The sequence below is a fragment of the Annulohypoxylon truncatum genome, assembly GCF_022578515.1.
Source record: "Annulohypoxylon truncatum strain CBS 140777 unplaced genomic scaffold F4807scaffold_52, whole genome shotgun sequence".
NCBI lineage: Eukaryota > Fungi > Ascomycota > Sordariomycetes > Xylariales > Hypoxylaceae > Annulohypoxylon > Annulohypoxylon truncatum.
Window position 1 is genome coordinate 100,993 of NW_025953838.1, and position 27,116 is coordinate 128,108.

Consider the following 27,116-nt stretch of genomic DNA (forward strand, 5'->3'; position numbering starts at 1 on the left):
GAAGAATGCAGGAAATTTTCTAGAAAGGAATTGTCCTCTAACAAAGGTAACTAGCCAGATTGCTAACGCCATTGGCTGCTTTAAGACTATACTACGGGCTATAGGGATATAAAAGAGCGCTAACGGATAGCTGAATATATCCATATTTGTTTTCACGGATAAAAACTTGTCCTGTTTTAAGAACAATTCAAGGTTGAACATCCAAAGGGTACATACCTATGTAGGTACCTACTCCAACACAAAGAAATAGAATATGATAGAATTCAATCAATCCAATGATACTTGTTTCAAAGTATCTGTTCGACCAGAAGTTCTCCTTCTAATGATCTAATTCATGCTATTAGCCACGTAATAAGTGGACAACCTACTAGGTAAGAGGTTAGACCCAAACTTATATACTAGTAGTAGTAGTAACCAGTACAAGAACAGCAGCTGATGTACCAAAGCGAAGAAGCAGAACACGAATGATTATTACCCAAAAACCATGCTTCGGTCCCTATCCACGCGCTTAACTTCGTCTCCCATATCTAAGTATTTTGGAGCACCGCATTCGTTTATGCGAACTGTACAAACCCGAACTCATGATACTGATTTCGACCAAGAAGAGCTAGCTGAAGCCAGGAACTGGCATGCCTCATTTAATTCGGACAGCTTGCCAAAGGGTCATACGAAATATTCGAGAGCTAGCGGACCCGGGGGACAACATGTAAACAAGTAGGTAAATATTCTTAGTCTCTGTTACTCTTAGGAACGCCTCGATCTGATGGTTCGGCTAGAACCGAGAGCAAAGCCACAACAGTGTGGCCCATCGAAGAACTGTCCAAGAGCCTACCCAAGTTAATGTGTTCCGCATTGCGGTCTTCAAGATATTACACCAAGGGGTCCGACTCCATCACGATTCATGCTCAGACACAACGGAACAGGACCGCAAATACCCACGAAAATCATCACAAGCTAGCCGACGAACTACTGAAGTTATACAAGCAGCATATACCTAAGCAGACAAGCCGCGACAAGATCAAGAAATATGAAGACTTGTAAGTAAGAGTTTCCTTCCATATGTTTTTCGAGTTCCAATGACGACAGGTTGTAACTGACGATTGGGAAACCAGGGAGAAATCATACCACGAGCACAGACTGAAACTGAAGAAACATCAGAGCTCAAAGAAGGCGTCGCGAAGAAGTCACGACGAGTAGACACTTGTCACTCAGTTTTGCTGCTTAACCATCTCTTCATAGCACCGCCTATCGGGCCGTTCAGCTAACAGTCTAGCAAGTCAGAGCTCGTTTGACATTGGCTGCTGCACGATAGGACAACTGGACAGTCGTTACTGGTAAACAGGTGACCTGGCTTGAGGGTTACATTGGTGACATACTATCACTCGCAAACTTATCCAGCGTGTTAACGGAAACCCTTATAAGGGAAGGAACTCCAGGTACCTCATACCACACAGTCCTACACATCTTACGGCAGCTTATTTGAGATTTTAAGCTAAAGGGGAATGTTATGTTGCGATACTCAATATCCCCTCTGTATACAGCATGTCCGTGACCAGATTTGTGAGAAACTGGAGTAGACATTTCAATTTCATACAGAGGAGGTAGGTAAATATATGAATATGGATATGGATATGTGAATATTGTTTTAATCACTAAATCTTTCGTGGATCCCCCCGCTATCACGGGCCTTTTGTGTCCTGCTGCTGACTAAAAGTCGAATGAGGGGCAGTGTTCAAGGTTGCGGGAAGTTTAAGAAAGTTTGGGAGGTTTGGAAAGGTTTAGGAAGGTGGAGCGACGAGCTGAAATCTTACGGCACATCTGTTCCGTTTGATTCGTCTCAGCTCTCTTCATTCATAGAAACTTCAAAGTTACAAAATATCCGTCAAATTATACAGATTATTCGCATTTTAAGTTGTTTAGTTCTATTTGTACCCAATCTACGAGGTTCGCGCGTATAAAAGTCGATTGGACCCTTAGCAGACATCCCCGCAAGGCTGATTACCGTGCGCCATACCCGATCATTCGCACCCGATCCGACCCCCTACTCGAAACTTGACTTTACCTATTCTCTTGTCTGCCTCCCCAGCAGCTAAAGTCATTGTTATAAGCCCGAACTTTTAACTAGACTTATTTACCTGCTCTTATATGACAATATATTCTTTATATTATCAGTTGTTTCGAACATGTGGGGATAATCCACGAATTAGTGACGAACATCTCTGACCGAAACCTGGCGATTATCGAATCACTCCCTCCCGTCCGCTTACGAACAAAGACGTTGTTTAATCATAGGCGGACTGTCAGAGACTGCGCATTATCCCACGACTCAGGATATATACCTCTGTTCCACCCATAGAAGTCATTCAAGTCTTCTCAACCGCGAGGTCTCATTTCCGCTTTTTCCACAATGGCCGCTACTGCGAACCACGCCAGTCACGGCTCTCCTCGTCCGAACCCCCAGATTCAACCATGCAGATACAAAGTGGGAAAGACATTAGGCGCTGGCTCATATTCTGTCGTAAAGGAGTGTGTTCACATCGACACCGGTCGATACTATGCTGCGAAGGTGATCAACAAGAGGCTCATGGCCGGCCGAGAACATATGGTTCGTACCCTTCTCTCTTGTACCCCCTCTCTATTCATGTGTTAGGTTCTACTTGCAGCCTTGAACCAGTTCATGTAACTAACTGTTAGATTTATCTTATTAGGTACGAAATGAGATTGCCGTCCTCAAGAAAGTCTCGATGGGCCACCAAAACATCCTAACCCTCGTTGACTACTTCGAAACAATGAACAACCTCTACCTCGTAACTGATCTTGCGCTCGGCGGTGAGCTCTTTGATCGCATTTGCCGTAAAGGATCTTACTACGAATCCGACGCAGCTGACTTAATCCGCGCAACTCTTTCTGCCGTCGCGTACCTCCACGACCACGGCATCGTACATCGTGATCTTAAGCCGGAGAATCTACTCTTCCGCACACCCGAGGACAATGCTGACCTTCTCATCGCCGACTTCGGACTATCGCGCATTATGGACGAGGAGCAATTTCACGTTCTAACGACAACCTGCGGTACCCCCGGCTACATGGCGCCCGAGATTTTTAAGAAGACGGGTCATGGCAAGCCGGTGGATATTTGGGCTATGGGCGTGATTACGTACTTCTTGCTCTGCGGATACACGCCGTTCGATCGCGATACCGACTTCGAGGAGATGCAGGCAATCCTGAATGCCGACTACAGCTTCCAGCCAGCAGAGTACTGGCGCGGCGTTAGCGATCACGCCAAGGATTTCGTTCGTCGATGCCTGACGGTCGACCCCAACAAGCGCATGACGGCGCACGAGGCGCTGTCGCATGCCTTCATCGCCGATTATAGCCTAGGCGGTGACGGCGACAGAGGCCAGAATCTGCTGCCAACTGTCAAGAAGAACTTCAACGCGCGCAAAACCTTGCACGCGGCTATCGACACGGTGCGAGCGATCAACAAGCTACGGGAGGGCCAGGCGCAAGCTCACCTCATGGACGGCAGCCGATCGGCGGAGCCAGGGCGGGGTGCCCCGCCGTTGAGAGACGTGGCTAAAGGCGACTCGGGGTACTCGAGCACGCAAAATGGAGACACGGAGATGGGCGGCATGGGTCCAACGTCAGGGGTACCAGCAAGCTTAAGGCCCGGCGCCGCTGCGAATAGAGTCGTAGAGACGTCAAAGGGACTATGGAGCGCAAGCCAGCCGCAACGGTGAAATGGCACAGTATTAGGGGGAAGAGACTATGCTAGCATAGTTGCCAGAGCGACGAGGGGAATTATCTTATTATTTAGAATGCATCTCAGGAAAGCGAGCGAATAGGAACATAGGTATGTGACCAGAAAGGATTGATATCAACTTTATGAAGAGATGAGGTGGATTATAGTACATAAAGCGTCTGAGCAGGAAGGGATATAAGCTCTAGCAGCAATCCGTATATCTGAGATGGGTGATAGATATGCGGAATTTCAGCAAACAAACTGATGAGGATATCACAGACCACAAATATTGCGACGAAGGGATGATTGGAGATTATCTAGGTAGCACGTAACCTAACCTAATTGATATAAACGACCCAATTCGAGGGTGAGATGAACGGTTCGAGATGCTGATCTTGTTACCTGCATTGCTTGGGTTTTGCCTGTCTTGGATTCAAATCATATTACTGCCCATCGCCGATGTACAGTAAGACTTAAGATCGATGGTGTCGTGGAGCACGCTCCGGAACAGGGCTTGCGAGACATGTGATGCGCCTATACGTATCCCTGTCATATGACGGTAGATGAGAGGAGCTTGTTCGGCTTGGGGCTGGGTCAGTGGGTGCACTTCTCGGCGCCGGTTCCCTCGTTTCTATGGAGCTGTTTTATGAAGAGCTGTACGAATTTACGATGGTGGATGGCACCAATTTATTCCATAGCTACCTATATTTCAGCTACGTCGTTAGATTTTCTCTAGATCATATCCACTACTTACCGACCGTCCGAGTAATTATCTAATGCCAACCGGAAAGATGAATAGGCCAAATTGGGACGGTCACATGCAAACATATAAGCAGTTAGGGTAATTCAAGGCAAGTTGTGAACCCGTACCAAGCTGCAGTGTGCTCCGTGCATCATCGCAGCTTGTCCTACGCATCTCGATCATGTACCTGGGCTTGCCTGAGTAATGCCAATGCGACGGTGCTCTTCACCTACATTTCATGAGTCGCGAGTTGGCTACCCGTACCTAGGTAGATTGGTAGAGTTAGATGCAGACGTGCAGACAAGACAATAGAGCTTGATTTTTAGCCCGAATGTCTCGGGGGGCCAGACAGGCATTATATGCCGATATTGGGCATGATCGGAGGCATTAGAGTATGCACGCTACCGGTATCTACAGAATAGAGGATCGAAGTAGGATCGCCCGAATCAGATCCCAGCCTCACTTTTTTTTCTTTCATAAGATCCTTATCCTCATCCTCACCGGTCGTTCTCGTTCTCCTCGCCCTATCGGTATTGTCAGCCAACATTTTCCAGCGTTTCCAGAAGCGTGGCAGCGTGGGTAAGGCTTATAAGAAATCGTTGAGCAAAGCGCTCGGGCAGATGTTGATGTCAGTTGACAATATACTAGACGTCATTTCATGAAGAGAAAAAATTGGAAGAAAAAGAAAAAGAAAAATTAATTACAAGTGCCGAGGTCTTCCTTGTAATGTTCTAGTAGGTACAGTACAATCCATGGATGTGCACATTTAGTTGGTTTAGTTGGGATTTGCTCGCGTGCTACTGGCGAACTACTGGAGAAGCGATTCAAGCGATAAAAAGCAGAGATGGATGTATCGAATGTATTGTACATGTGCAACCCAACAGCCCTTTCCACGTTTAGTTAGGATTATGATTAGGGTCGTTACTAACGTCCGGACTTGTGTAACGTCTGGCGTTTTCGGGATTGTAGAGGCAGTTAAACCCGTCCTGCCGTTTATTTTGTCCGTTGCTGCCGAATTGTGAGCCATCCTATCGTCGCATCGACGGACACGGGATTCTCAGATGTCGCGTGATGCGAATAGTGCACATGCCGTCAGGGAGCCAAGGTCTCAAAGAAGAGATAAGTTATCGAGGTGCGGTGGACCGGACCATCGCGGGGAGAGTAGCATTCTTGAAGCATTCTGGTCAGATCTTCGCATGGTGCCACTTTGTCGCTCTGTTGCTTCATACAGGTCCATTTCCAAGTCTGTCCAAGTCTAAAATACGACAGTATGAAGGAGCCGAGACTCGGATAAGAAAGGTCTGTTTTTCAATCGTTTTAAAATTCGAAAAATCGCACGATCCCTCATTCTAACTTCGTTCCGTCAAAGGGCCAACTCCGAACCCCGTCGCCCGAGATGAATTGGTCTACCATTTTCGTCTATTATCTAATTCTCTGCCTTTTGTCGGTGAATCGGGGGAAGAGCGGATACCGAGACCGAGCAGAATGCGGACACTCGCGGCTTATGTCCACTTTCTCTGTCATCTCTTATCCACTCCCACGCGATTCCGTTAAGTGACAAAAGTGACTCCGGTAATTGTTACCGTTTCATGGAAGTTGGCCCCTAACTACGCCCATAGGTTCTCAACCTTTCCCGTCCCTTACCTGTTTGGCGAGTCGCAGATGTGCAGATGCATCTTGATCCATCCATCCAACCTCATTCAATTGATAGGAACGACAAGAGCATCGAAATCACTCACACGACACATTGCCTATAAACCGCGTAAATTGCAATAAAAACCCTCACGTGCTCGTTCTCCATTCCGGATATTAAATTGTGGTTTGTAGGGGCAATAGCCCATGACATATACGCGTACGCAGTAAGATGAGTGTGACGAGAAGCTCTATGACCTTGAAAAGGTGGAAAAGGTGAGAGAGTGGACTCTGCCAAGAGCCTGAGACTGGTCCAACGTCTCAATGCCAAGAGACGCTTGCATCGTAGTCGTTGCACAAGCGCGCAGAAATGTAACTGTACTCTGCCTCGTACTGTACTTCGCACTTCGTACCCGGCTCGTCAGCGAGGTACTGTACTTTCAACATTCTGCTTTTGCGAGTGACTCTTCCCGTCAATTGAATCCCGTACAAGATTATGCACATGTACACTAATATCCAATTCTTGCCGCCCGATTCCCGACCCTTCCGAACGGGCCCGGCTCTCGACTGTGCTGATATTAGTGCTGACTGATTCGAACGGCCAGCTTCCACAGGATTCTCCGGTATGGTTATTCTGATCTGTCGGAATCGAAAATTGACACCATTTCGCAAAACCGTATATTTATAAAGAGTATCTTTGTAGAGTCCATTGCCCAGACCCTACCGATATCTGACATGAAAATCTGACCATGGCAACATGGGAAACTAACATTTGGATTTCTCTTGCTAGGGCTGAAGATTATCTGATTCATCGATTATGTCATCAAAGTTTGACACATCCATAAAGTAACCTTGATCTCCTTGTTTTAGATGACTGCTTCCTTATGAGCGATAGCCGGTTATCAATCATAGTAATAATCCATCAACTTAGAACTGGTTGCTGTGCTCACAAGCTTCGACCAAGCTTGATACCTAGTATGTACTCAATATGTAATGTACTTTTAGGTACTTCGTGGGTAGCAGATTTAAGGTTAACTTAAGGCGAGGCTAGCAGTTTAGGGCGACAGATAACACTGCCAGGTGAACATCAATTCTATCAAACCATGGTTGAAATGACTTAATAAGTGAGGCTTTAAGGTGTTTAATACATTTGCAAATTTGTTGTGTGCTTATAGGTACAGTTATGGTTGATGGGGTCCAAAACACTACTATGCGCAATCAATATTTGAAGTGTTTGTTACGCCTGACCCTTCATATAATAACACATACAACATGGTTGAACATGTAGCTGGGCTGCTGGGCAACTCAATCTGCCAAGATGCCTTACATGAAGGAGTTTTAAGTAGCATCCATGATATTAAACCAACAATCGGTTGGTCAACCTTACGGCAAGTGCATGACCAGGCTCCAGGCTCCAGGCTGCAGGCTGTAAGCTGTAAAAGTATTCAGCATTCGGGTAATACCCCTACAGCCCTGAGATAGCCTTGGCACAGAAAAACAAGTCTTCAATAATGGAACTTTGTACAGGTACCGTATTTCGCGTACTGCGCGTATAAAATTGACTAATAATGTCAAGTTGCGAGGTGTTACGTGAAGAGATCCTGGGCTTATCTCAGTCACGTTTCTGCGTGAGAAAGCGTATTCGGGATGGTTCGAGGTATGTAGCGCTAACAAGGTCGAGTAAGTGACCAATCCCGGGCTGTTTTCGAATTTAAGGTTGCGGTATGGCGCTTGCGCCGAACCGATGTCTGAGAAATCATGGTGCACTATTAAGGGGTCACATTTTCGATTCGCCTCTTGATCTTTCCGTGATGAGTTGTAAGCAATGCAATGTATGTACTGTACAAGAAGTTGGCGAGCTGTACGTGTACCTAACTACATGGAACCCGGATGCGCTAAAAGTTGGGATTGGCCCGCTAAGAAGTGAGTGCTTGCATGTACAGTACTGGGTACCGCCAGATGGGTGAATAATTCTTAGCGTGCTTAGTATGCCTAGCGTATTTTTTGCCGGGTGTTTTAGTGAATTCCGTAGCAGCGGAAGAAGTACTCGAGTACCCAAGTATCCATATTACATCCATTGTATGCAAAATCCATTACTCACAAATACCAAATCCCAATCCCAATCCTTAACGGTCCAGGCGACCCCCACAATAAAAAGAAAAAGAACGATCCCTATCCAATAATCCATGTCCGCAGAGACCACCTTCTACCAATCAGCCAAGCTCGTCTTTTAACATCCCTGCCCCCGTTATATCCGGATGCTGAGTTATTATGTACAGCGACAAAGCCCTTGGCCTTAGGTCGGTTCAAGGTTGGGTTCGGTTTCTTTATTATTAAAGATCATGTACCTCTCCCCCTTCCCTCTTGCGCTCTTACATTCCTGTCGCATGATCTAGAAATTACGTCGCGTATGTGATTATTCAAAGTCAAGCCGGCGACCTTCGATATTTACCTTGGACGGACAACTCACCTCAGTATTCCTAACCACCCCGTCTTTGGTTAGCTGGGTGATCTTTGGTACGACAGCGACTAATAGAGCTGGGTCAAAGCTCTTCCCCCGCCATCCGCAATCCACCATCCGCAATACCGTCGTGCTGTTGACGAATACGACAATCAACTGTGAGGGACGACACACGAGAACTACAAGAACTACTCCGATTGTCGTATCTTCGTCGCACGAGACGAAAGGGATCCGATGCGGCAGACAAGCACCACAGTTGTAGAAACGGAGACACAGCTCCCTCTGGGATGGCGTGAGAGGTTGAGTCCGTCTAAGCTCAGCACGATACCCGGTCGTTACAATCTTCCTCGAATGTTTAGAAAATCCGGCCATTCTACAAAACAGATGCGTGCACATGTTCCGACGAAGAGTATCGCTGCTCTCAAAACATCATTTAAGATCACGGATACCTTCGAATTATTGAGGACGAGGAAATGGAGCGTATTCGACTTGCAGTATGCTGTGGTGACCGCATTATGCATCTTCTCCATATGGATCGTTGAGCCTTCTGCGCCTATCATAAAGACCGCCGCCGGTCTTGGATACCTTTTGCTGCTTTTAATGCCCGCAACGAGTCAATTCTTTCTACCTTCTTGGCCTATATGGACTTACCTCCTATTCTTTTTCTCCAGCCGGTAAGAAATCTCATCTCATTTTAGAACGCCTGGAGCAAAACGCTAGATTAGCACTTTGTGGCACATCTACTCCTATATCGCAGCTCAATGAAGCACTTGGTACATAATGCCCCCTGATAGAATCATCACACTGACTTCAATGACCTAGATTCATCCCTTATGATGTTCGCCCAGACATCTTCGTAAAAGTTTTGCCAGCTTTGGAAGATATCCTATACGGAACCAACTTCTCCAACTTCTTCTCTAAATGGACGCACCCTGTCCTTGACGTTATCGCTTGGTTCCCATGTAAGACATCCCCATTTTTGGACGGAGGGTTAATTCCTTCCTGTGTCACATCCCTTGGTCGGGCCCTTCGTTAGGTCCTAGTAACTAAACAGATTCAATCGAATTAATACGTTTATAAGAGCAAACACTAATTTCAATCTCACTAGATGGCATCGGTCACTTTGGTCTTCCCGCTATTTGCTCGGCGATCATGTTTATCTTCGCCGCCCCTGGCACCGTCCCGATGTTTGCGAAGAGCTTTGGGTGGATGAGCACGACAGGAGTAGCGATACAGCTGTTCTTCCCTTGCACACCTCCATGGTACGAAAGGCTGCACGGTCTGGAGCCCGCAAAATATGGTATGCAGGGTTCCCCCGCCGGCCTAGCGCGGATCGACGCCCTATTTGGAGTCGATATGTATACTACTAGTTTTACTACGGCGCCCGTCCCCTTTGGAGCCTTCCCGAGTCTTCACGCCGCCGACGCGATTCTCGAGGCTTTGTTTATCAGCCATTGCTTCCCGAAGTTGAAGGGTTTATGCTTCTTCTACGTCTGCTGGATCTGCTGGGCTACGATGTACTTGAATCACCATTACGCTGTTGATTTATTAGGCGGCGGGATTATCGCCTACTCGATCTTCTTTACGGTTAGGAAGTTTTGGTTACCCCGGCCACAGGCCGGTAAGAAGTACCGGTGGGATTATGAATACGTGGAAGTTGGTCAGTCGAAGAAGAACAAGGCGTTGGATGAGGAGCTTGGATACTCGTCCATCGGCGCGGGCAAGCGGAGTGAGGATTGGGGCGACGAGTTTACCGTCCTGGACAGCTTCATGCACTCCGGGTCGTCGAGTGGTAGCTCGAGCCCGACGTCTACTGTCCGCAGCGACAGGAGTAATAGGCGGACCGATTGACGATTGGGGTCGGGGTAATGATATGGATACTATTTAATTGCATAGACGAGACGAGATGCCTCGGATATTATGATACCACGATACACTACTAATTACCAGAAATAAAAACAACAAATAATGATACCAGAGCTTCTGGCGAGATTATTTACTGGCTCTAACGATTTCTGTGAGATTCGCGCCGGGTTAGAAAACCTGGTTTCCGATGCGGCGTAGCTCGAATCAGCGCTAGGTCTGCGACGTGGGTCGCGATCGGTATATACATGTGTTTTAAATCACCCTTGTCCTTGCGATGTCTCACGTCCGAGCTTTCGTACAATTCGGGAAGATGACGCGCGTCTACTTGTGCTCGTGCCGCTCGATCAATGTTCCAACATTATCGATTTGGTGATGTGCAGATATATGTTTATTCGGCGGCACGAAGGATCTGACGGCAGTAATCTAGAACCTACCGCTAGCTGCCTACTGCGACCATTATAAATCACCGGACGTTTTAACCCGGATGAGATAACTAGGTATCTCAACCTGTTTCAATTGCGTACGCTATTAACATAGGTCGAGGCATTTATATCGCCGCGTCGGCTCCGGCACTGGTTTGTCCCACGGCGAACTTCCGCTTCTCGTCAGAATTCAAGACTTGGGGCCCTGATAAACCTTCCTCCGCTTGACCTTCGTTGTCGGAATGACGCGTGCTGTCTTTTTCGACCGGGACTAGGTCGCGAACGACGAGCCACGTAGGGAAGGCGGCGAGGACTGGACGGCGTTACATTAGTTGGTGAGGAAGGCTTAAAATTGAGATTGTAAGAGTAGAAGGATTGGTGATCATGAGCAAAAGCTTACATAGCAATATCGTATTTACAGCTAGAGGCACTCGTCCACCAACCCATTTCTTGGTGTTGAGGCCGAAACTGACAGCTTGCGCGAAGCTCTCCTGTCCTCTTAGGATACCAGAGAGGCGCGTCAGGTCCGAGATGTTGTCTGTCTTGCAAGCGACGAGGTAATCTACTAGTAGTCAGCATCTCTTGCCTAGTAATCCGTGCATCCATCTACTCAGGTAGGTAGGTACCGGTAAGTAAGTCAGTAGATGGTAAGCCACTCACAAAGCCAATTCTGCAAAGCCTGCCTCGCAAACTCCCACAATATCAGCACGAAGAAACCCTCCACGAACCCCCTGTCCTCCCAGTCGTACGCCGGCGGGTCGCGCGTGTACTTCTCCTGCACGACCCAACCGTACGTCCACGCGACGACGTGCCACACCACAACCCACCAGAACCCGATCTCGACGCGCCGCTTCACGGCAAGGCCCCTGTAGTCCAGCAGCGCGGAGACCAGCTGCGAGGAAAGCAGCGTGCCGAAATTGCTCGCGAACCCGACGAGCGCGCGCGCCCGCACCCCGAAGTAGTACGTCTGGAAGTTCCCGCTATACTGGTTGAAGTACGCGGCCCAGAAGACGGGCAACAGGAGCAGGACATCCCTCCTCCCGCAGCTGGCCCAAAGCGCCCTGCATTCGGCGGCGATGCTCGGCTCCCGCCGTATCACGACCTTAGACCCGTCGGACCGCCACACTTTCTCCGGCGCCGAGAGCAGGAGCGCCAGCGGCGCGGCGACGCACTGCAAAGCGATGAAGACGAGGTACGTCTGGTACCCGACCTTGCCCTTGGCCCTGGCGTGCGCGGCGTCGTGGTTAAGCGCGAGTACGATCGCGCCGCCGACCAAGGGCCCGCCCGTCCGGAACCACAGCCAGATATTCAAGTAGCGCCCGCGCTTGCCGTGCTCGGGGTATCCGAGCGCGACGGCGCCCTCGCTCGCCCAGAACAGGCCGGCGCTCACGCCGCAGCACACGGCGCCGACGAGAACGAGCCAGACGGTGCCGTACCGGTTGTTCGCGTACAGGCCGGCGGAGTAGACGGGGTAGCCGACGGCGCCGAGGAACAGGGTGCGCGGGAGCCCGATGCGGTTCGAGAGCGGCGCGCCCAGGAGGCAGAGGATGCCCATGATGCTGAAGACGAGGGCGTTCGCTGCGTTGACGAGGTACGGCTCTTGCGCGCCGCCGGCGCCGAGGTTCGACATCGCGTTCCAGAGCCCGGGCGCGAGGAACCCGACGGCGCCGATTACGATGGCGTTGAAGAGGGTGCTGTGGTGCCATGGCCCCTTTGGCGACGGGGATACTGCTTCAGTCGCCATTTTAGTGGACTGGGGTGATGCAGTGCTACCAATGTCTTGAGATTGGAGCTGTCCTATCCTGTCTTATCGAATACCGCTATTCGCGCTCGCTCGAAGCTGACCAAAACGAAAGTTCGCGAGATCTGACCTAGTTGTGCTAGCTCCATCTTCCATTCGGGAGACGTAACGTTGTTTTTGTATTACTTGATATCGTCGAAGTTGGCTCTCCCCAGGCTTTGCGCGATGATACCCTCCGATTGCGACATCTATATTCGACCCACTATCCCGGCCTGCAGCCAAGACGTCGAGCACCGGGATGCCCATATCTTCGGCTCGCCTAGCCAGATATGGACGGTACCGGGAATGAGCTACCGATTGTGGCCGTTGGCTGGCAAAACACAATTAATGGGAAGAGGCGTACTAAAGATGTGAGATAATAACGAAGATGTTCGCCGTTGAGGATTACCACTTTAGAAAGGGGAACAATTTACCACGATGTTGAGAACTTTTAAGAACCATCGATTTATATGTCTTAGGAGTCTTCCATCACTACCTAGAGGTGGTAACGACAATATCCTACCTATTCAAGAAGAGTTCGCCTAGGCCAAGCTTTAGCAACCTTGAGCTCATATTTCCTATGTCCTATGTCACCAGTAACGATAGGCTCATGGTAGCATGGTTCCCGGATGCTTGGAAGACTAGGTATATGAAGGTAGACGGACACCAACATAGATCTAAAGTAATAGCAGAGGCTTGCATTTTTTGTTAAAACCAGCATGTAATTCTGTTCGTATGGATTCGTGACGAAGTACATACCCGCTTGCTCCTAGCTGTTACCGCTACCTGTAAATCAGGTTCCAAACAAACAATAAGCCAACAATCCCCCAATGTCGCTGCGATACAATAGCCATTCCATGGCGATTTGGCCGTGTTCAGCCCTAAAATCTCATCAAAAGCACCATTTTTAATATATGAAATCCCGACCTTGTAGTGTCTTCCATCCCCTTATTTCTCGTTGTCTAGTTGTACGAGGTTGATGCTCCTCCTGAACTCGAACTTGACGATCTCGCACCAATTATCAGTGTCGAACGGCCAGGAATCCCCATATACAAAGGCCCAATAAAATAGGGACCATGATGGCGGTGGAAAAGACCCTGAAGTCCCAGAATGTCTCTGCCCTCGGGATGTAGACGATAAAGCTTCCAATGGATAATAAAGGAAGGAAGGTGAGAGTCATAAAGAGCAAACGTAGACCTGACTCAGAAATGCCGGGGTCTTCCTCGGTAAATATACGAAGGGGTTCGGGTATATCACAGGTTCTTTGCAGTCGGCGGCCAATTGCTACTATCGTAGCCCGTTGTTCAACGATTTGTCGGTCGACGATGAAGTTGTAGGCCAACCGAAAACACCTCATAAGCAGTGTTGATATCAGGATCTGCATGATATATGTTACGAATCCCATTGTGACGTTGAATCTCTTGACTCTCACGGTGTGTTTTGGAGTGATTCGTCTTGACGGGAATAAAAATAGAATAGCAAATGTGGTTGTGAGTTACGATGTGGTGTCGGGTGTCTGCGGACTTTGTGAATTGATGCTATGATGATATTCGAACTGAAGCAACTAAGGAACATAGACGAGTTGTATTTAATCAAATGACAAGTTGAGATGATGGAAAATATCTGGTAGAAGTTAGTAGAGGAGGTCCAGAAGGGATTTCCCTTTTCAAGAATGTGCTTTCCATATGATACCTATCCTCCCAATGCCCTTACTTTCGATTGATCTTGATAAAGCTTGTCGATCATGGCTGAATTGGTGTATTAATCAACTAACATTAAGGCATTTGCTATTTCCTGGTCGTACTTTCACACAAACCTAGCCATTGTGTGAATGTTGAGCAAGGGGAGGTCCCTTCCTAGATATACCCGAATACCACCACTGGTTTCCCTCTCTTTCCCCTTCGTCCCTATCCTTCTCCCTTTTCAATATAATTATTCCTCGTTCTTCTTTTCATCAACAACTTTCCTTGCCGCAGCAGCGTTATCCAATGCTCCCGGTAGGTCCGAGTGAATACATATACTGAACCCTTGCCGGTCAACCGGTATATCTACCCTTTTCCCGGACTTGCTATACACCTGTCCGCTTTTTACAAACATACTAATTCTTCCGGCAACTAATTGCGGGATGGCAGGTACCGACTCTGCGACTGACATAAGTTGTGCTTCGTCGTCATAATTAAGATCCGCGTAGAACTCGGGGATGAGCTTCAACCCAAGCCTCTGGCAGTCTTCGACCATATGCTTTGTCGGAAGTCCATAAATAGGCACGTTGAAGGCTTTCACCGCGCATAGCACGGCGTTGCGGATGTCGGCGTCTCGCTGCACGTAGAAGTAGAGCTCGCCGTGCGGTTTCACGTGGTTCAGGGGCACTCCCTCCGCCGCGAGTATACCGGCTAGAGCTCCGACCTGGTATAGCACTGAGGCGTACATGTCGTCGGGGGCAATGTTCATCCGCCGCCGGCCGAAGCCGAGGAGATCCGGCATCCCCGGGTGAGCGCCGACGCGGACTCCGTGCTGCTTGGCGAGACGGACGGTGCGGACCATGGTTGATGGGTCGCCGGCGTGGAAGCCGCAGGCGACATTAGCTACGTCCACGTAGCGCATCAGTTCTTCGTCTGGACCCTGCGATTATTATTATGTGTGGTGAACAGGGGGCAGGTGAATAGCTGCAGGCTTACCATCTTCCATCTTCCGAACCCTTCCCCCATGTCGCAGTTGATCTCTATCCAGCGTGGCTCGGCCATGGCGTGCAGCTTACTGTGTGTTCTGCATATAGATCAAAATTCTTGTCTAGTTAGATATCCTTATTGATTTTAGTCATGCCGATGTATGATACCATAGGAGAGTATGTAGGTCCCCCGGCATAGACGTGCGTGCCCCGCAGATATGACTTGCAGAGGTCTTGTCTCAGTGGACCAATTTTTGATGCATGCAGTTAGCCGTATCGATTCCGTACAGCCGATCGGTATTGGAGTCCACCAATCACTCCTCGAGATAGTTATCATGAGAAGGCTTGGTGGATGTAGTTCGTTGATCGTTAGTATTCCTTATCGACGTCATAGGTCCCAATTGTGCCAAATCCTCAATTGCAACTCTCGAAATACTAGGCAGTGTACCTGCAAGGAGAGAATAAAAAAAGAATTAACTTTTAAGGCCCAGCCTAGGATCTGTTGATCGGCTCCTAGCTACTGCGCCCCCGCTATTAGGTATTTCTTTGCAACCCTTTTTCAAGGTCCTAGAGGATGTGCAATCTCTAGGAATCGAACCCTAGACCACCCATTGCAGGGGGCCGTTAAAGCAGGAACGATGATGTTTCTGTGGCACAGACCATTCGACCATTCTGTATGTGCAGGTCGTGGAATTGATGCCGCCGATGGGAATCAGTGGCCATGCTGTGCTATTTAAACTTTGTTTCGACGCGGGTGGCAGACAAGACGCGTTACGCGTCTCCGCGGTTATGGTTAGTTGGCCCAGGCGTTCATATACGTGACTCTTAGTCATGAGAGTCAAGAGAACCCTCTGGCAGCGCTTGAATGGGGTTCGGTAGACGGTGGCTCTTATTTTCTTTCTAAGGGCTTAGAGGATCAATTTCTAGCTGACTTTGAGACTTATCTATCATTATATGGTAGTCTATGTTTCGCCCTACGCAAGGGGTCATACTACTACTTATTAGGCTTATCAAGAAGGACAAGATGCGTCCCAGGCGACACTAACGTCCCTTCCTGCACCAAAAGCTCCTTAACCACCAAGCCGTGATGAGATTCATCCGCAGGAACCTCGATCTCCATTTTCATAGCCTCTAGTATGACTATGGCCTTACCACTTTCAATGATATCGCCGGATTTGACATTGAGCTTCCATACCTTGCCTATCTGAGGAGATGCAACCTTGATCCCAGGCGTCGAATCGTCTATCTCTCGAGCTCGAGGCGCGCTTCCGCGGTTCTTCTCCTGCGCCAACTTCCACTCCGAAAGCAGCTGTTCTTCGCGAATACGCATCTTCTCCCCAGCAGCAGTTTGCTTGGCGCGGAATTCTATCGTCGTAGGCAGACGGCTAGCTTCGTGTTCTTTTGCCAGCTCCGCATGAACATCGAAAGTGGTTTCCTCAACCTTTATCTCGTACGTGCCAGCCTCGAATTGTCTCAATATCTCCGTGTACTGTTCGAGGCTTACCTCTTCGAACTCGATCAAGTCGAAGGGTTCGCATAGCCAGGGCTTGGATTCTCGGAACCCTGGTCGCAGTGCGTACGTATCCCACACCGGGATTGACCTGGCGAGCATCATGTAGCCGCCTGGCTGGTCTGCTGGATATACGCAAAACAGCCCGCCACCTAGAGCTACAGTACCGGGCGGTGTTGTGATCCGAGTGGGGTTGTACTTCTGAGCAGTCAGGCGTGCGAGAGGATCCAGGGGCCACATGATTGGCAAGCCTGTCATGAAACCGACCGTCACGACAAGGAACCGCGTCTTGCGAAGAATGTCGAAGACGTCGTCGCGAGATGCGAGGCCATTGTTCTCTTGCACGTAAGTCACGTTATCGTCGGTATAAACGGCCTTGTCACGTTGCATGGTGGAGTAGCGCTTCTCTGCTTCGCGAATGGAGGGGTGGTCGAATACGATGGGTAAGATGAAGCGACGGGCCGATACTGGCTTTTCGAGATTGCTGCTTTGCTGGTGCGCTATTTTGATCAGGGCGACTACGTCAGATTGGGCGATTATCTCCGGCTCATATTCAACGTTTATTGCTATCAAGAAACCTCAGTTAGCCTGGTTGGGAGTTAGGTACGGATGTATGCTCACAGTTGATATTCACGTGCACGTATGTCCCTGGCGTGTTGCTGCTTTGAATGGCTCGCGCGAGATTATTTGCAGCGACTGAGGTATCGAGACCGACTTTTTGAGAAGTTAAATCTACATTGATGAGGATAAAACGATCGCCGCCCTGGAAGTGGTAATGCGATTAGTAAGTGCGTATCTAAGTCAGCGAATAATGGCTTACTTGACGTAAGGTGAGCTTCGGTCCTGTAGCAGAGATACTAGGAATAACTTCCAATATCGCGTCAGTATCTGAAGCTACTTCCTCAACTTCTAGAAGTGAAAGTGGACTATCGTGTTCCAAAGTGCCGTTGGATATATGCTCTTGAACAATACCGAGAAACTTCGCCTTTCTCTCTGCTAGCTCTCGGGCAGGTTTGTAGGATATGGGTGTTAACGTCGTCTTGTCTCCGGGCTTGAGCTTGCCTAACTTCCACATATTCGCGGAGACGACTGTAGAGGAGCATACGAAGCCACCTAGTCCGGGCGCATCCTGCGGAAAAATCACAGGGCTGTCACCGGTCCAGTTCACGCCACCAGGAGAAGGATAGGGGTAATCCACGACATTACTAGGATGACTACCGCCCTCTTCTCCGTGTGTTCGTGCCCATTCTATCTTTGGGCCATCCAGACGGATACCAGTTCGATTGCAGTTATAGTCAACAGTCCACTCGCTGGAATAGATAGTCTGCCGACCAGCTGCCGTGATAAAATCGTCGGAGTCATGTGGACCATGCATCACATAGATGTTTTTCGCATCACTAGGCGGAATCAGGGTTGACGGAAGCTGGTAAGTACTGGGGATGTCAGATTGTTCAAGGTGCTTTAATTCGAAAAAGTCGCCCCTTCGAAGTTGTCGACCCTGCGTATAGCTTCAGTAAGTATTTTCGGGTTTCTTCCGGAATAACGCGGAATAACTCTTACTTGAAGACCTCCTAAAGCAAGACTTGGTGTAGTAGACTTGGATCCAAGCCATTCTGGCCTAATTGGAAGTCAGCATTTGAGTCACTGTCCACCTCTTTGAAAGACTCACAATCCTGGAAATCCCCCATTTATGGCGACGTAGCATCGGCCACCCGGAGTAGTGGATACCCCTATCTTGAGGGTCTCTTTTGGCTTGACGATAATTCTGGACCACATATCCCTTGGTTTTCCGCCAACCTCTATCTTAAATGGCGAGCCCGCGACAGATATTACGCTTGCGCTATGGAAGAGGAGTTCGGGTCCCTGAGCGATAACCTCGAGACACTCAACATTCTCCGAATTCCCCACTAGCAGATTTGCGACTACCATGATGTAAGTAAAGATCCACGGTATTTAAGAATTGGACATACTTCGAGCTGAAAAGTCGTCACCAGGCCCGCTTATCGGTATTCCGTAACCTTTTCTCGTTCGGGGTTGGGCTTGCTGAACAGTGGTGGAAGCCCCTGGCTTTATGACCTGCATACCCGTAGGATGAAAAGTAAATTGAGTCTCTAGGAATGTCGTGAGAGTTTTTCCACCATGGAATTCTGTTCAATAAGTGAGCAACAAAGGAAGCTGACTATAAAGGCGCGGATTTATCACTCACCACTCGAGTGAACGATGGATTTGAGAAAGGCCAAGTTCGTGACCAGACCACCAACCTCTGATGCGTTCAATGCTTTCTGCATAGCGATAATAGATTCGTCTCTCGTAGGCGAGTGAACTATAACCTTTGCTAATAACGAGTCTGCCAAGTTAAGTGTTAGATATGTTCTATTGGGAATATATGGACTTTACTAACCGAAATAGGGGCTCACGAAAGACCCCAACTGTATCCAGGTATCGATGCGGGCAAACTTATCAGGCCAAGCGATTGACTGAACATGACCCGAGCTAGGCATAAATGAATCGGCTGGATTCTCACAACATACACGCAATTCGATCGCCGCTCCCTTCGGAGCTTTCGTCTGGATTGCCAAAAGTTCATCGGAGGGAATGCCGGATTTTCCAGCGAGTTGGTACTCCGCCTGCTGTAGCATCAATGCTACAAGATCGACATCATAACAAAGTTCCGTGACACCATGCTCAACTTGTAGACGAGTATTCATCTCTAGGAAGAAGAAATCACCTGTTTCATCGTCGACGAGAAATTCTACAGTCCCGGCTGATTGATATTTTATCGACTGTGCTAGTTTCAAAGCCGAGGCGACGAGACTGTTGCGTATCTCAGGCTTATCCACTAAATAGGGGCTTGGGCATTCTTCAATGACCTATGACGAGATCAATACGAGTACCTATATATGAATTACCTTTTGATAAGACATATTTAGGGTGGCCTACCTTCTGTCGGCGCCTCTGAATGCTGCACTCTCTCTCGCCGAAATGTATCACATCAGCTCCATTACCAAAAACCTGAACCTCAATATGGTGGCTCTTGGGGTAGTATCTCTCCATAAAGACACCAGAGTCGCCGAATAGTGCTTTTGAGCGGCTTTCTACATTAGCAAATGCCGCCGGAATCTCGTCCTCGGACCAGCAGGCCTGTTGACCCATACCCCCACCACCGCCAGAGGCTTTGAGCATTATCTATATAAATCGCGAGTTAACATAGAACAATTCAAATAAAGGATAGAGATATATCTGTACTGACCGGAAATCCCACATCTCGTGATACGGCTCGCGCCTCCTCTGCACTTCCGAGTAACTTCGATCCTTGAATGACGGGAACGCCTGCAGCAACAGCTAGATCCCTTGCCACATGCTTGAGGCCCATACTACGAATTGCCTCGCTATCAGGGCCAACAAAGACCATCCCGGCATCGTGGACACGTCTTGCGAAGTCAGCATTCTCGCTTAGGAAGCCATATCCCGGGAATATGGCTTCGACGGAATGCTTCTTGCATATATCTAGAATGACGTCACTTCACCAACGATGCATCAGCGATCTATCATATGAATTCGGCTGTAAAAAACCTAATTAGGTTGGATTTACATGTTCGTATACGCTTCGGGTCCTTCATTCTCGAGCAAGATGCTTCTATCGGCGAGGCGAACGTGAAGGGATCCCGAGTCAGCGGGTGTAAATATGGTGATACTTGTGATTGACAGCTGTTTGCATGCGCGAATGCATCGTACCGCAATTTCACCGCGGTTCGCGATGAGCACACGACGAAGAGGAGACATCATTAACCATAACTCATGACTTTAAATTCAAGATTAATGTGTAAATCGAGTTACGTTTGCATAGCTACCTATATATCGATGAAATTATTTAGGCCTGTCATCACTAAGCCAACGAATAGGAACGGGTGAGGGGAACTGATAAGGCCTCTTCGGACGTGAGGGAAGTAATTGGAGCTTAGTGCGATCCCGATAGGCTCTCCGTATGATAATCCTCAATTCTTTGCCTGGAAAAGTTAAGCTTGGAACACAGCCGAATTCTTAGCATAGAAACAGGATCCGATGTCTCGGCAACATATGTGATCTTCATGGTCTAGACTGTAAGGATAGATCGATGATTAGGCATGTGTACCTGACTATGAGCTCTATTAGTAGTCGTTTCTGAGGTATTCTGTATCTATGAGTCTCTATAATTTCGTGCGAATGTCTCCCTACAGTACCGATCTGGCCGACCGGGACCTGGGAAACCGTCATAAATCTGCCTCCTCAGGAGCCCAATCTAATCCTTTCTGTTCACCCACCAAAGTTAACATCTTCCCCTGATCAATCGCCGCTTGCAAGTTCTTCAGCACAAGTAACTCCATATCCCGCTGTGTCTCAATGGTGCTCGTTCCGAGATGGGGTAGCAAGAAAGCTCGGTCACTCTTCACAAGGCCTGGGTGGACCTCCGGCTCATTCTCAAACACGTCCAAGCCCACCGCAGAGACCTGACCGGACTCAAGAGCAGCCACGAGATCCGCTTCATTGATAAGAGCGCCACGCGCCGTATTCACCACCACGACACCCTTTTTCATCTTCGCCAGCTCCGGCGCAGCAATGATGTGTCGCGTGTTCGCATTCAACGCCAAATTCAGCGACAACACATCCGACCGGGCGAGCAACTCCTCAAACGAGACGTACTCCGCGCCCTTCTCCAGCTCCGGATCCAATCGCCGGCGATTGTGGTAGATGATCTTCATGCCAAAACTCCGCGCCCGATGCGCCATCGCCCGGCCTATACCGCCCATCCCCAGGATCCCCAGAACCTTCCCTCGGGGATCATGTCCTAGCCGCAACTTTCCCTTCCACCTTCCCTCGCGCAGCGCAACGAGCGGCTCATGCGCCTGGCGCAGCGCGCCCAGCAAAAGCAAGATACCGACGTCAGCGGTAGCGTCGTCGACCGCCACCGGCGTCGACGAGACGGCGATGCGGCGCGCGCTGCACGCCGCGACGTCGATGTTGTCGTAACCCGCCCCGTTGTGCGCGACGTACTTCCAGGACTCCGGCAGCGCGTCCACGAGCTCCTTGTCGAAGGGCCCCGTGAGCGCCGTCGAGACGTTCGATCGGTAGCACCCGCGCACGCCCGCGTACGTGCCGTCCCGGCAGTTCGCGAGGAACTGCGCGCGCGCCCCCGAGCGGAAGCTGAGGAGCGTGTATTTGCTGCTGAGGGCCTCCCATTCCGCGGTCGTGTGGGCGAGGGTCCCGATTAGGAGGACGCTAGGGGGCGGTGGTGACATGGTGGCTGAATTGTGTGCGCCCGGGGATGGTGTTGGGTATTGAAAGGTTTCCTATTCTATATGCGTTTAACTAACTGTAGAGAATGATTATACTGTCTCTTCTTATGGTGCGTGTGTGCTGTACTGACTGTTTTGGGGTAGATGTTCGAAGGTGGGTAGCTTAGCCGAGGTGCCGATTTTCGGAGTAGTTTCCGGCCGAGGCCAGGTCGATCAGGAGTTCATCCGTGATATGTAGGTAACCTTTATTAAGTGACGCTGAAAATAGCGTAGTCACGGGTTGGAATTGTATTGACCTGTATTGAATGAACTCGAATATGGGCAACTACCTAAATACCTGCCGATACCTAGTAAGTAGCCTTAGATATTTAACATGAGTACGAATAAGAGAAGTTACTTTTCGATATTTCCTGTGTGTCTTCCTCTTACATAGGAAGGTATGCCATTCTTCCGCAGTGCCTGCATACATCTCTGCAGTTTGGCTGTGGAACATTACCCTAAACGTTTGTATCATGAATACTGTTCCTAATCCTAGCTTTGACCCGAATACACCGTCAAGGTTCTAGATTTTATGTCCTAAGAGGACTAATATTGCGTTGATTCATAAGGATCCTTAAATAGGGGTAATACTCTTGCCATGCTAATAGCCTATATAATCCATTGCGTCGGAAGCACAGCATGAATTTTAGTCCCGATGAGTCATGAATGATTCACGCGTAGGGTCGATTTGAATAAGAACATTAGAAAGTTGGATCAATTAACTGGATGTATCTCCACTGTTTTCGGCTCGCTACCTAAGCAACTATGCAAGCTACATCGTATCCAGTTTATTCGTCCATTCCACATTCACTCGATCTTAATGACGAGCTTTCCGAAATGCTTCTGGTCCCACTGTTGAACACAAGTTAGCAACCTGCGTTGGATTTTAGGTAAAAAATTGAGTTGAGTCCCACGTACCATGTAGCTGTAAGCCTCCTTCGCCTTCTCGAAGTCGAAGACCTCCTTGTCGACGACGGGATGAATATCATTAGCCTCAATCGCGGCGATCATATCCTCCATCAGCTCCCTCGAGCCAACGTACACACCTCGCGCGGTGCAGATGTGCGTCAGGGTGTCGAGCACGGAAGCCTTCGGTTGCGCGCCGCCGAGGAAGCCAATGACGCTGATGATTCCCTCAAACTTGACAGCCTTCAGACTCTGTTCCACGGTACCCTGGCCGCCAACTTCAACCACGTGGTGTACACCTTGCCCTCCCGGAGTGAGCTTCTTCGCTGTCTCGCCCCAGTTGGGGTCTTCTCTGTAGTTGATGACGTGATCCGCGCCGAGTTTCTTCAGCGTCTCACCCTTTGCTGCCGATGATGTGGTAGCAATCACCTTAGCACCCGCGGCTTTTGCAAACTTTGGAAAGTCAGTCAGTCGTACAAAATTGGCGATCTATGAATACTCACCTGCAATGCGAAGATGCTCACACCTCCCGTGCCTTCTACGAGGACCCACTCTCCGGGCTTCAATTGCTTCAACCCGTAGAGCGCATTCCAACTTGTTAGGGCGGCGCAAGACAGAGTGCTAGCTTCGACGTGGCTAAGATTCTTAGGTGCCCGGACTAATCCATTCTCATTGAAAACGCCGTGTTGGCGTAGAGCGCCGTCTAGGACGCCGCCAAGCCCGGTGACAGAAGAAGCGAAGTCAACAGGGCCGTATTGATGGCCTTGGTTGAACAGTGTGACTACCTTGTCGCCCTTCTTCCACTTAGAGACCTTGGGACCAACCTCAACCACCTCACCAGCGCCGTCGGACGCTGCGACGACGGGAAACTTCGTGGCGAAGGGATACATGCCCTTCGGAATAATGAGATCTCGGTAGTTTAGGGAGGCGGCATGAAGTTTGACGAGGACGTCATTTTCTCCGATTTTGGGGATGGGTGCTTCGGTCAGTTCAAGACCGTCGAACCCTTTATCTTTTCCAGTGATGGTCCATTGCTTCGTAGTTGACGGCGCCATTTTCAAAGATGTCAAAGATGTGATTAGAATGGGTAGGTAATTTGCCGTATTCTCAATGATTTTACGAAGTCTGGCGATATTCTGAACTTTGATTTGAATCCAGACAATCCGGCTGGGCTGAGTGGTATATATAGATGCCGTTGACCCCTGATGGTTGATGTTGAAGTGACGAGCGTTGATTATTAAGACGGGGTTACTAATATCCTTGCATGATGAAACGGGGTTAACGTCATGGATGTGTCTAGTATGACAACAATGCTCCGGAATTAGAGCGACACTGCTTCTAGAGACACCTAATGCGGGGCTAATTAGTAACATTAGATCGTGACTGTCGTGCCATCGTGGGAAAGGAGGGTATACTTTATCCCTTATAATTACCTAAAAACTTCCAATGTTCGATTTCTAAGCTTCCAATAGGTCGTTAAGATTCTGTGGTATGTGCTCTCAAGGTGCCAGGGTTCTTAAAATATTTTCCCTGGCAAGGTGGGGAGGATGAACATAGAAATCTATGGATCCTGTTCTGGCGCGGAAAACTTCATATTTCATCGAATATGCTAGCGGAGGGGTCTTGGCTCGGCTGAACTTGCGGCTAAATGGAGCTAGACACGTTCTCTTGGACGGAAACAGTAAAGACCAGATATGAACTACCGATGATCTTGCTACGCCATCAATATATCAGAAATGAAGATGCAGTATGAAGCGAGAGATATGGTCTCGACCGTCGATGATCGCTCGTGTTATTGGCTTGCTTAAGCTGCGAGATAGTAGACCATCTTGGATCGAGGGGAAGATAACTATGGATCTAGTTGAAAAGAGCGAAATAAAGACATGACTTTCCGACGAGGAGCTCCTACTAATCGTAGGTAGGAGAACCCGATGTGTGCATTGCAGTCACGATGTTGCGATCGATCGTATTGGTGTCATTAGCTTTAGTGTGGAAGCCGGATTACACAGCGGCTCAATCGTCAGAGTATGAATACGTTGTGGTCGGTTCTGGACCGGGTGGTGGGCCGCTGGCAGTGGAACTAGCGAAGTCCGGGCACTCGGTACTTCTTCTGGAAGCTGGATCCGATCTATCGGATGATCCTATATACCAAGACACCAGCAGAGCTTCTGAAGCGGCCAATGATGCCAGAACAAGATGGGACTTTTTCGTAAAGCATTCCGACGATCCAGAGAGAGAATTGAAGTACGAGCACATGACTTGGCGCACCACGAATGGGTCGTTCTACGTTGGACTTGAGCCCCCTGAGGGCGCGGAACAGCTTGGAATCTATTATCCACGCGCTGCAACTCTCGGTGGATGCGCGATGCATAATGCGGCCGTCCTGCACTTACCTAGCGACAAAAATTGGGATTATATTGCGGATATTACGGGCGATGATTCATGGAGGGCGTCTGAGATGCGAAAGATCTTCGAAGAGATCGAGAACTGTCATTACCTAGAGAATGGAACTGCCGGCCATGGCTTCTCGGGTTGGTTGGATAGCAACCAGGGCAATGATTTCTGGCTGAGTAATGCTACTGATGGAACAGCACTTCTGAAAGCCGTGGCGGAAGCATCCGGTTCGGTAGGAAACAATACTGGCTCGGCAATATCTGACGCTGAGTTGAGGAACCTTTTGAATAGGGACATCAATGCACTTGATCCAAACCGCGACCAACTTACTGGGATCTTCGGCATGGCAACCCATACCGACGCCGCTGGACGCCGTTTCAGCCCCGCGAACTACATCAAGAAGGCGCTGAAAGAAAACCCGGAGCTTCCACTAACCGTCCAGCTCAACTCGTTTCTCACAGGCATCACGTGGGACCAGCTACGAGACTTCGAGCCTCCCGCCGTCATGTCCATAGACTACGTCGTAGGGCCCAGCGCGTACAAAGCTGACCCTCGGTACGATCCCAGTCGGAACACCACCACTGGCTTCTCCTGGGTTGGTAAAGAGCTCATCATCGCTGGTGGTACTTTCAACACCCCTCAGATTTTGAAGCTCAGCGGTGTTGGCCCAGCAGCCGAACTTGAGAAACATAACATCACTGTAGTAGCAGATCTCCCGGGGGTTGGCGCAAATCTCGGAGATAACTACGAGGGCGGTGTCCTGTCTCTCGCTTCGAAGCCCTTCCAAGGTCTTAGCGGCCCCTATGTCGTCCAGTTGAAGACATCGGTATCGGACGGAAATCGAGATATATACGCATGGTGAGCAGATCTTCTCTTTCGTTGAGCCAAGCCTTGCCGCCAATTACTAAATAATCTATAGGCAGTTAAACTCCGGCTTTGAAGGTTTCTGGCCTGGGTGGCCTGATAACTTTGGACCGAACGTCTTAACAATCCCATTCGTTCATATGGACCCGCGTTCAAGTGGCAAGGGGACGGTCGAATTACGCTCCGCCGATCCCTTTGAGCCACCTGAGATCAATTTCCGTTTCTTCGAGGGAGATGGCGAAAAGGATCTGCAGGCTATGCTTGAAGCCGTCAAGTTCGGTCATAGGTTGAAGAGCCTTCTCCCGGAAAGCTCGGGTCTAACGCCTTTCGATGAGAAGCATCCGTGTAGGGGAGATGACTCTGCTGACTGTACCGATGAGTCAATCAAGGAATATCTGAAGTTACAGGCTTATTCGCATCATGCAAGCGGTACGTGTGCGATTGGGAATGTGTCCGATCCAATGTCCGTTCTAGACTCGAAATTCAGGGTGAAGGGGGTGAAGGGTCTGCGCGTCGTTGACGCGTCGGTCTTCCCTAAGCCGCCTGGAGCGTTCCCAGTGCTTCCAACATTCATGATATCGATGAAGGCGGCAAAGGATATCTTGGGAGGTGCTTGAAGGACGAATTTGTAGACGAATAGTGATAATTAAACTCTGTTTCGGTGACTTGATTGAATGAACGACGTTCGCCATTCGCGTTGTGTCCGCCCTTCAGCCCTAAGAACATATCGCGAAAATGACGCGAGCGTTTCTTACGTGAGATTTGACTCAGAAATGAAAAGGTGTTGATGACATAAGATCAGACCGCGGGGCAGGAT

General features: G+C 49.2%; 9 protein-coding genes across 9 annotated transcripts; 4 read left to right on the top strand and 5 right to left on the bottom strand.

Annotated features, from left to right (window-relative positions):
* The first annotated feature begins 198 nt into the window (after positions 1-198).
* On the top strand, positions 199-1,430 carry F4807DRAFT_321145 (uncharacterized protein). The gene is made up of 4 exons (XM_047995155.1): positions 199-371; positions 425-714; positions 777-1,037; positions 1,113-1,430. Exons 2-4 carry the CDS (start codon positions 485-487, stop codon positions 1,195-1,197), a joined length of 576 nt encoding a protein of 191 aa, XP_047849250.1. The 5' UTR covers positions 199-371; positions 425-484; the 3' UTR covers positions 1,198-1,430.
* Positions 1,431-2,183: 753 nt separating this feature from the next.
* Positions 2,184-4,102, top strand: F4807DRAFT_321085 (calcium/calmodulin-dependent protein kinase type I). Its single transcript, XM_047995154.1, has 3 exons — positions 2,184-2,605; positions 2,709-3,853; positions 4,022-4,102. The coding sequence occupies exons 1-2, from the start codon at positions 2,408-2,410 to the stop codon at positions 3,738-3,740; spliced, it is 1,230 nt and encodes a 409-aa protein (XP_047849251.1). The 5' UTR covers positions 2,184-2,407; the 3' UTR covers positions 3,741-3,853; positions 4,022-4,102.
* A 4,086-nt stretch (positions 4,103-8,188) lies between these two features.
* On the top strand, positions 8,189-10,561 carry F4807DRAFT_446013 (PAP2-domain-containing protein). The gene is made up of 3 exons (XM_047999780.1): positions 8,189-9,251; positions 9,400-9,539; positions 9,686-10,561. Exons 1-3 carry the CDS (start codon positions 8,812-8,814, stop codon positions 10,426-10,428), a joined length of 1,323 nt encoding a protein of 440 aa, XP_047849252.1. The 5' UTR covers positions 8,189-8,811; the 3' UTR covers positions 10,429-10,561.
* Positions 10,562-10,990: 429 nt separating this feature from the next.
* F4807DRAFT_454446 (MFS general substrate transporter) lies at positions 10,991-12,609 on the bottom strand (the record flags this gene model as incomplete). Its single annotated transcript, XM_048000579.1, has 3 exons — positions 10,991-11,178; positions 11,266-11,427; positions 11,526-12,609. The coding sequence occupies 3 exons, from the start codon at positions 12,607-12,609 to the stop codon at positions 10,991-10,993; spliced, it is 1,434 nt and encodes a 477-aa protein (XP_047849253.1).
* A 1,591-nt stretch (positions 12,610-14,200) lies between these two features.
* On the bottom strand, positions 14,201-15,650 carry F4807DRAFT_321336 (LamB/YcsF). Its single transcript, XM_047995156.1, has 2 exons — positions 15,324-15,650; positions 14,201-15,267 (listed from the first exon to the last, which is right to left on the bottom strand). Exons 1-2 carry the CDS (start codon positions 15,387-15,389, stop codon positions 14,578-14,580), a joined length of 756 nt encoding a protein of 251 aa, XP_047849254.1. The 5' UTR covers positions 15,390-15,650; the 3' UTR covers positions 14,201-14,577.
* A 657-nt stretch (positions 15,651-16,307) lies between these two features.
* F4807DRAFT_454448 (AHS2-domain-containing protein) lies at positions 16,308-20,606 on the bottom strand (the record flags this gene model as incomplete). The annotated part of the gene is made up of 11 exons (XM_048000580.1): positions 16,308-17,389; positions 17,445-17,586; positions 17,644-18,321; positions 18,384-18,441; positions 18,493-18,745; positions 18,794-18,970; positions 19,030-19,170; positions 19,225-19,693; positions 19,764-20,009; positions 20,074-20,344; positions 20,416-20,606. The coding sequence occupies 11 exons, from the start codon at positions 20,604-20,606 to the stop codon at positions 16,308-16,310; spliced, it is 3,708 nt and encodes a 1,235-aa protein (XP_047849255.1).
* Positions 20,607-20,695: 89 nt separating this feature from the next.
* On the bottom strand, positions 20,696-22,500 carry F4807DRAFT_446028 (D-isomer specific 2-hydroxyacid dehydrogenase). Its single transcript, XM_047999781.1, has one exon. It carries the CDS (start codon positions 22,097-22,099, stop codon positions 21,074-21,076), a length of 1,026 nt encoding a protein of 341 aa, XP_047849256.1. The 5' UTR covers positions 22,100-22,500; the 3' UTR covers positions 20,696-21,073.
* A 442-nt stretch (positions 22,501-22,942) lies between these two features.
* Positions 22,943-24,096, bottom strand: F4807DRAFT_454450 (NAD(P)-binding protein; the record flags this gene model as incomplete). The annotated part of the gene is made up of 3 exons (XM_048000581.1): positions 22,943-22,987; positions 23,054-23,494; positions 23,545-24,096. The coding sequence occupies 3 exons, from the start codon at positions 24,094-24,096 to the stop codon at positions 22,943-22,945; spliced, it is 1,038 nt and encodes a 345-aa protein (XP_047849257.1).
* A 607-nt stretch (positions 24,097-24,703) lies between these two features.
* On the top strand, positions 24,704-27,053 carry F4807DRAFT_321411 (GMC oxidoreductase). The gene is made up of 2 exons (XM_047995157.1): positions 24,704-26,293; positions 26,355-27,053. The coding sequence occupies exons 1-2, from the start codon at positions 24,993-24,995 to the stop codon at positions 26,914-26,916; spliced, it is 1,863 nt and encodes a 620-aa protein (XP_047849258.1). The 5' UTR covers positions 24,704-24,992; the 3' UTR covers positions 26,917-27,053.
* The last annotated feature ends 63 nt before the right edge of the window (positions 27,054-27,116 follow it).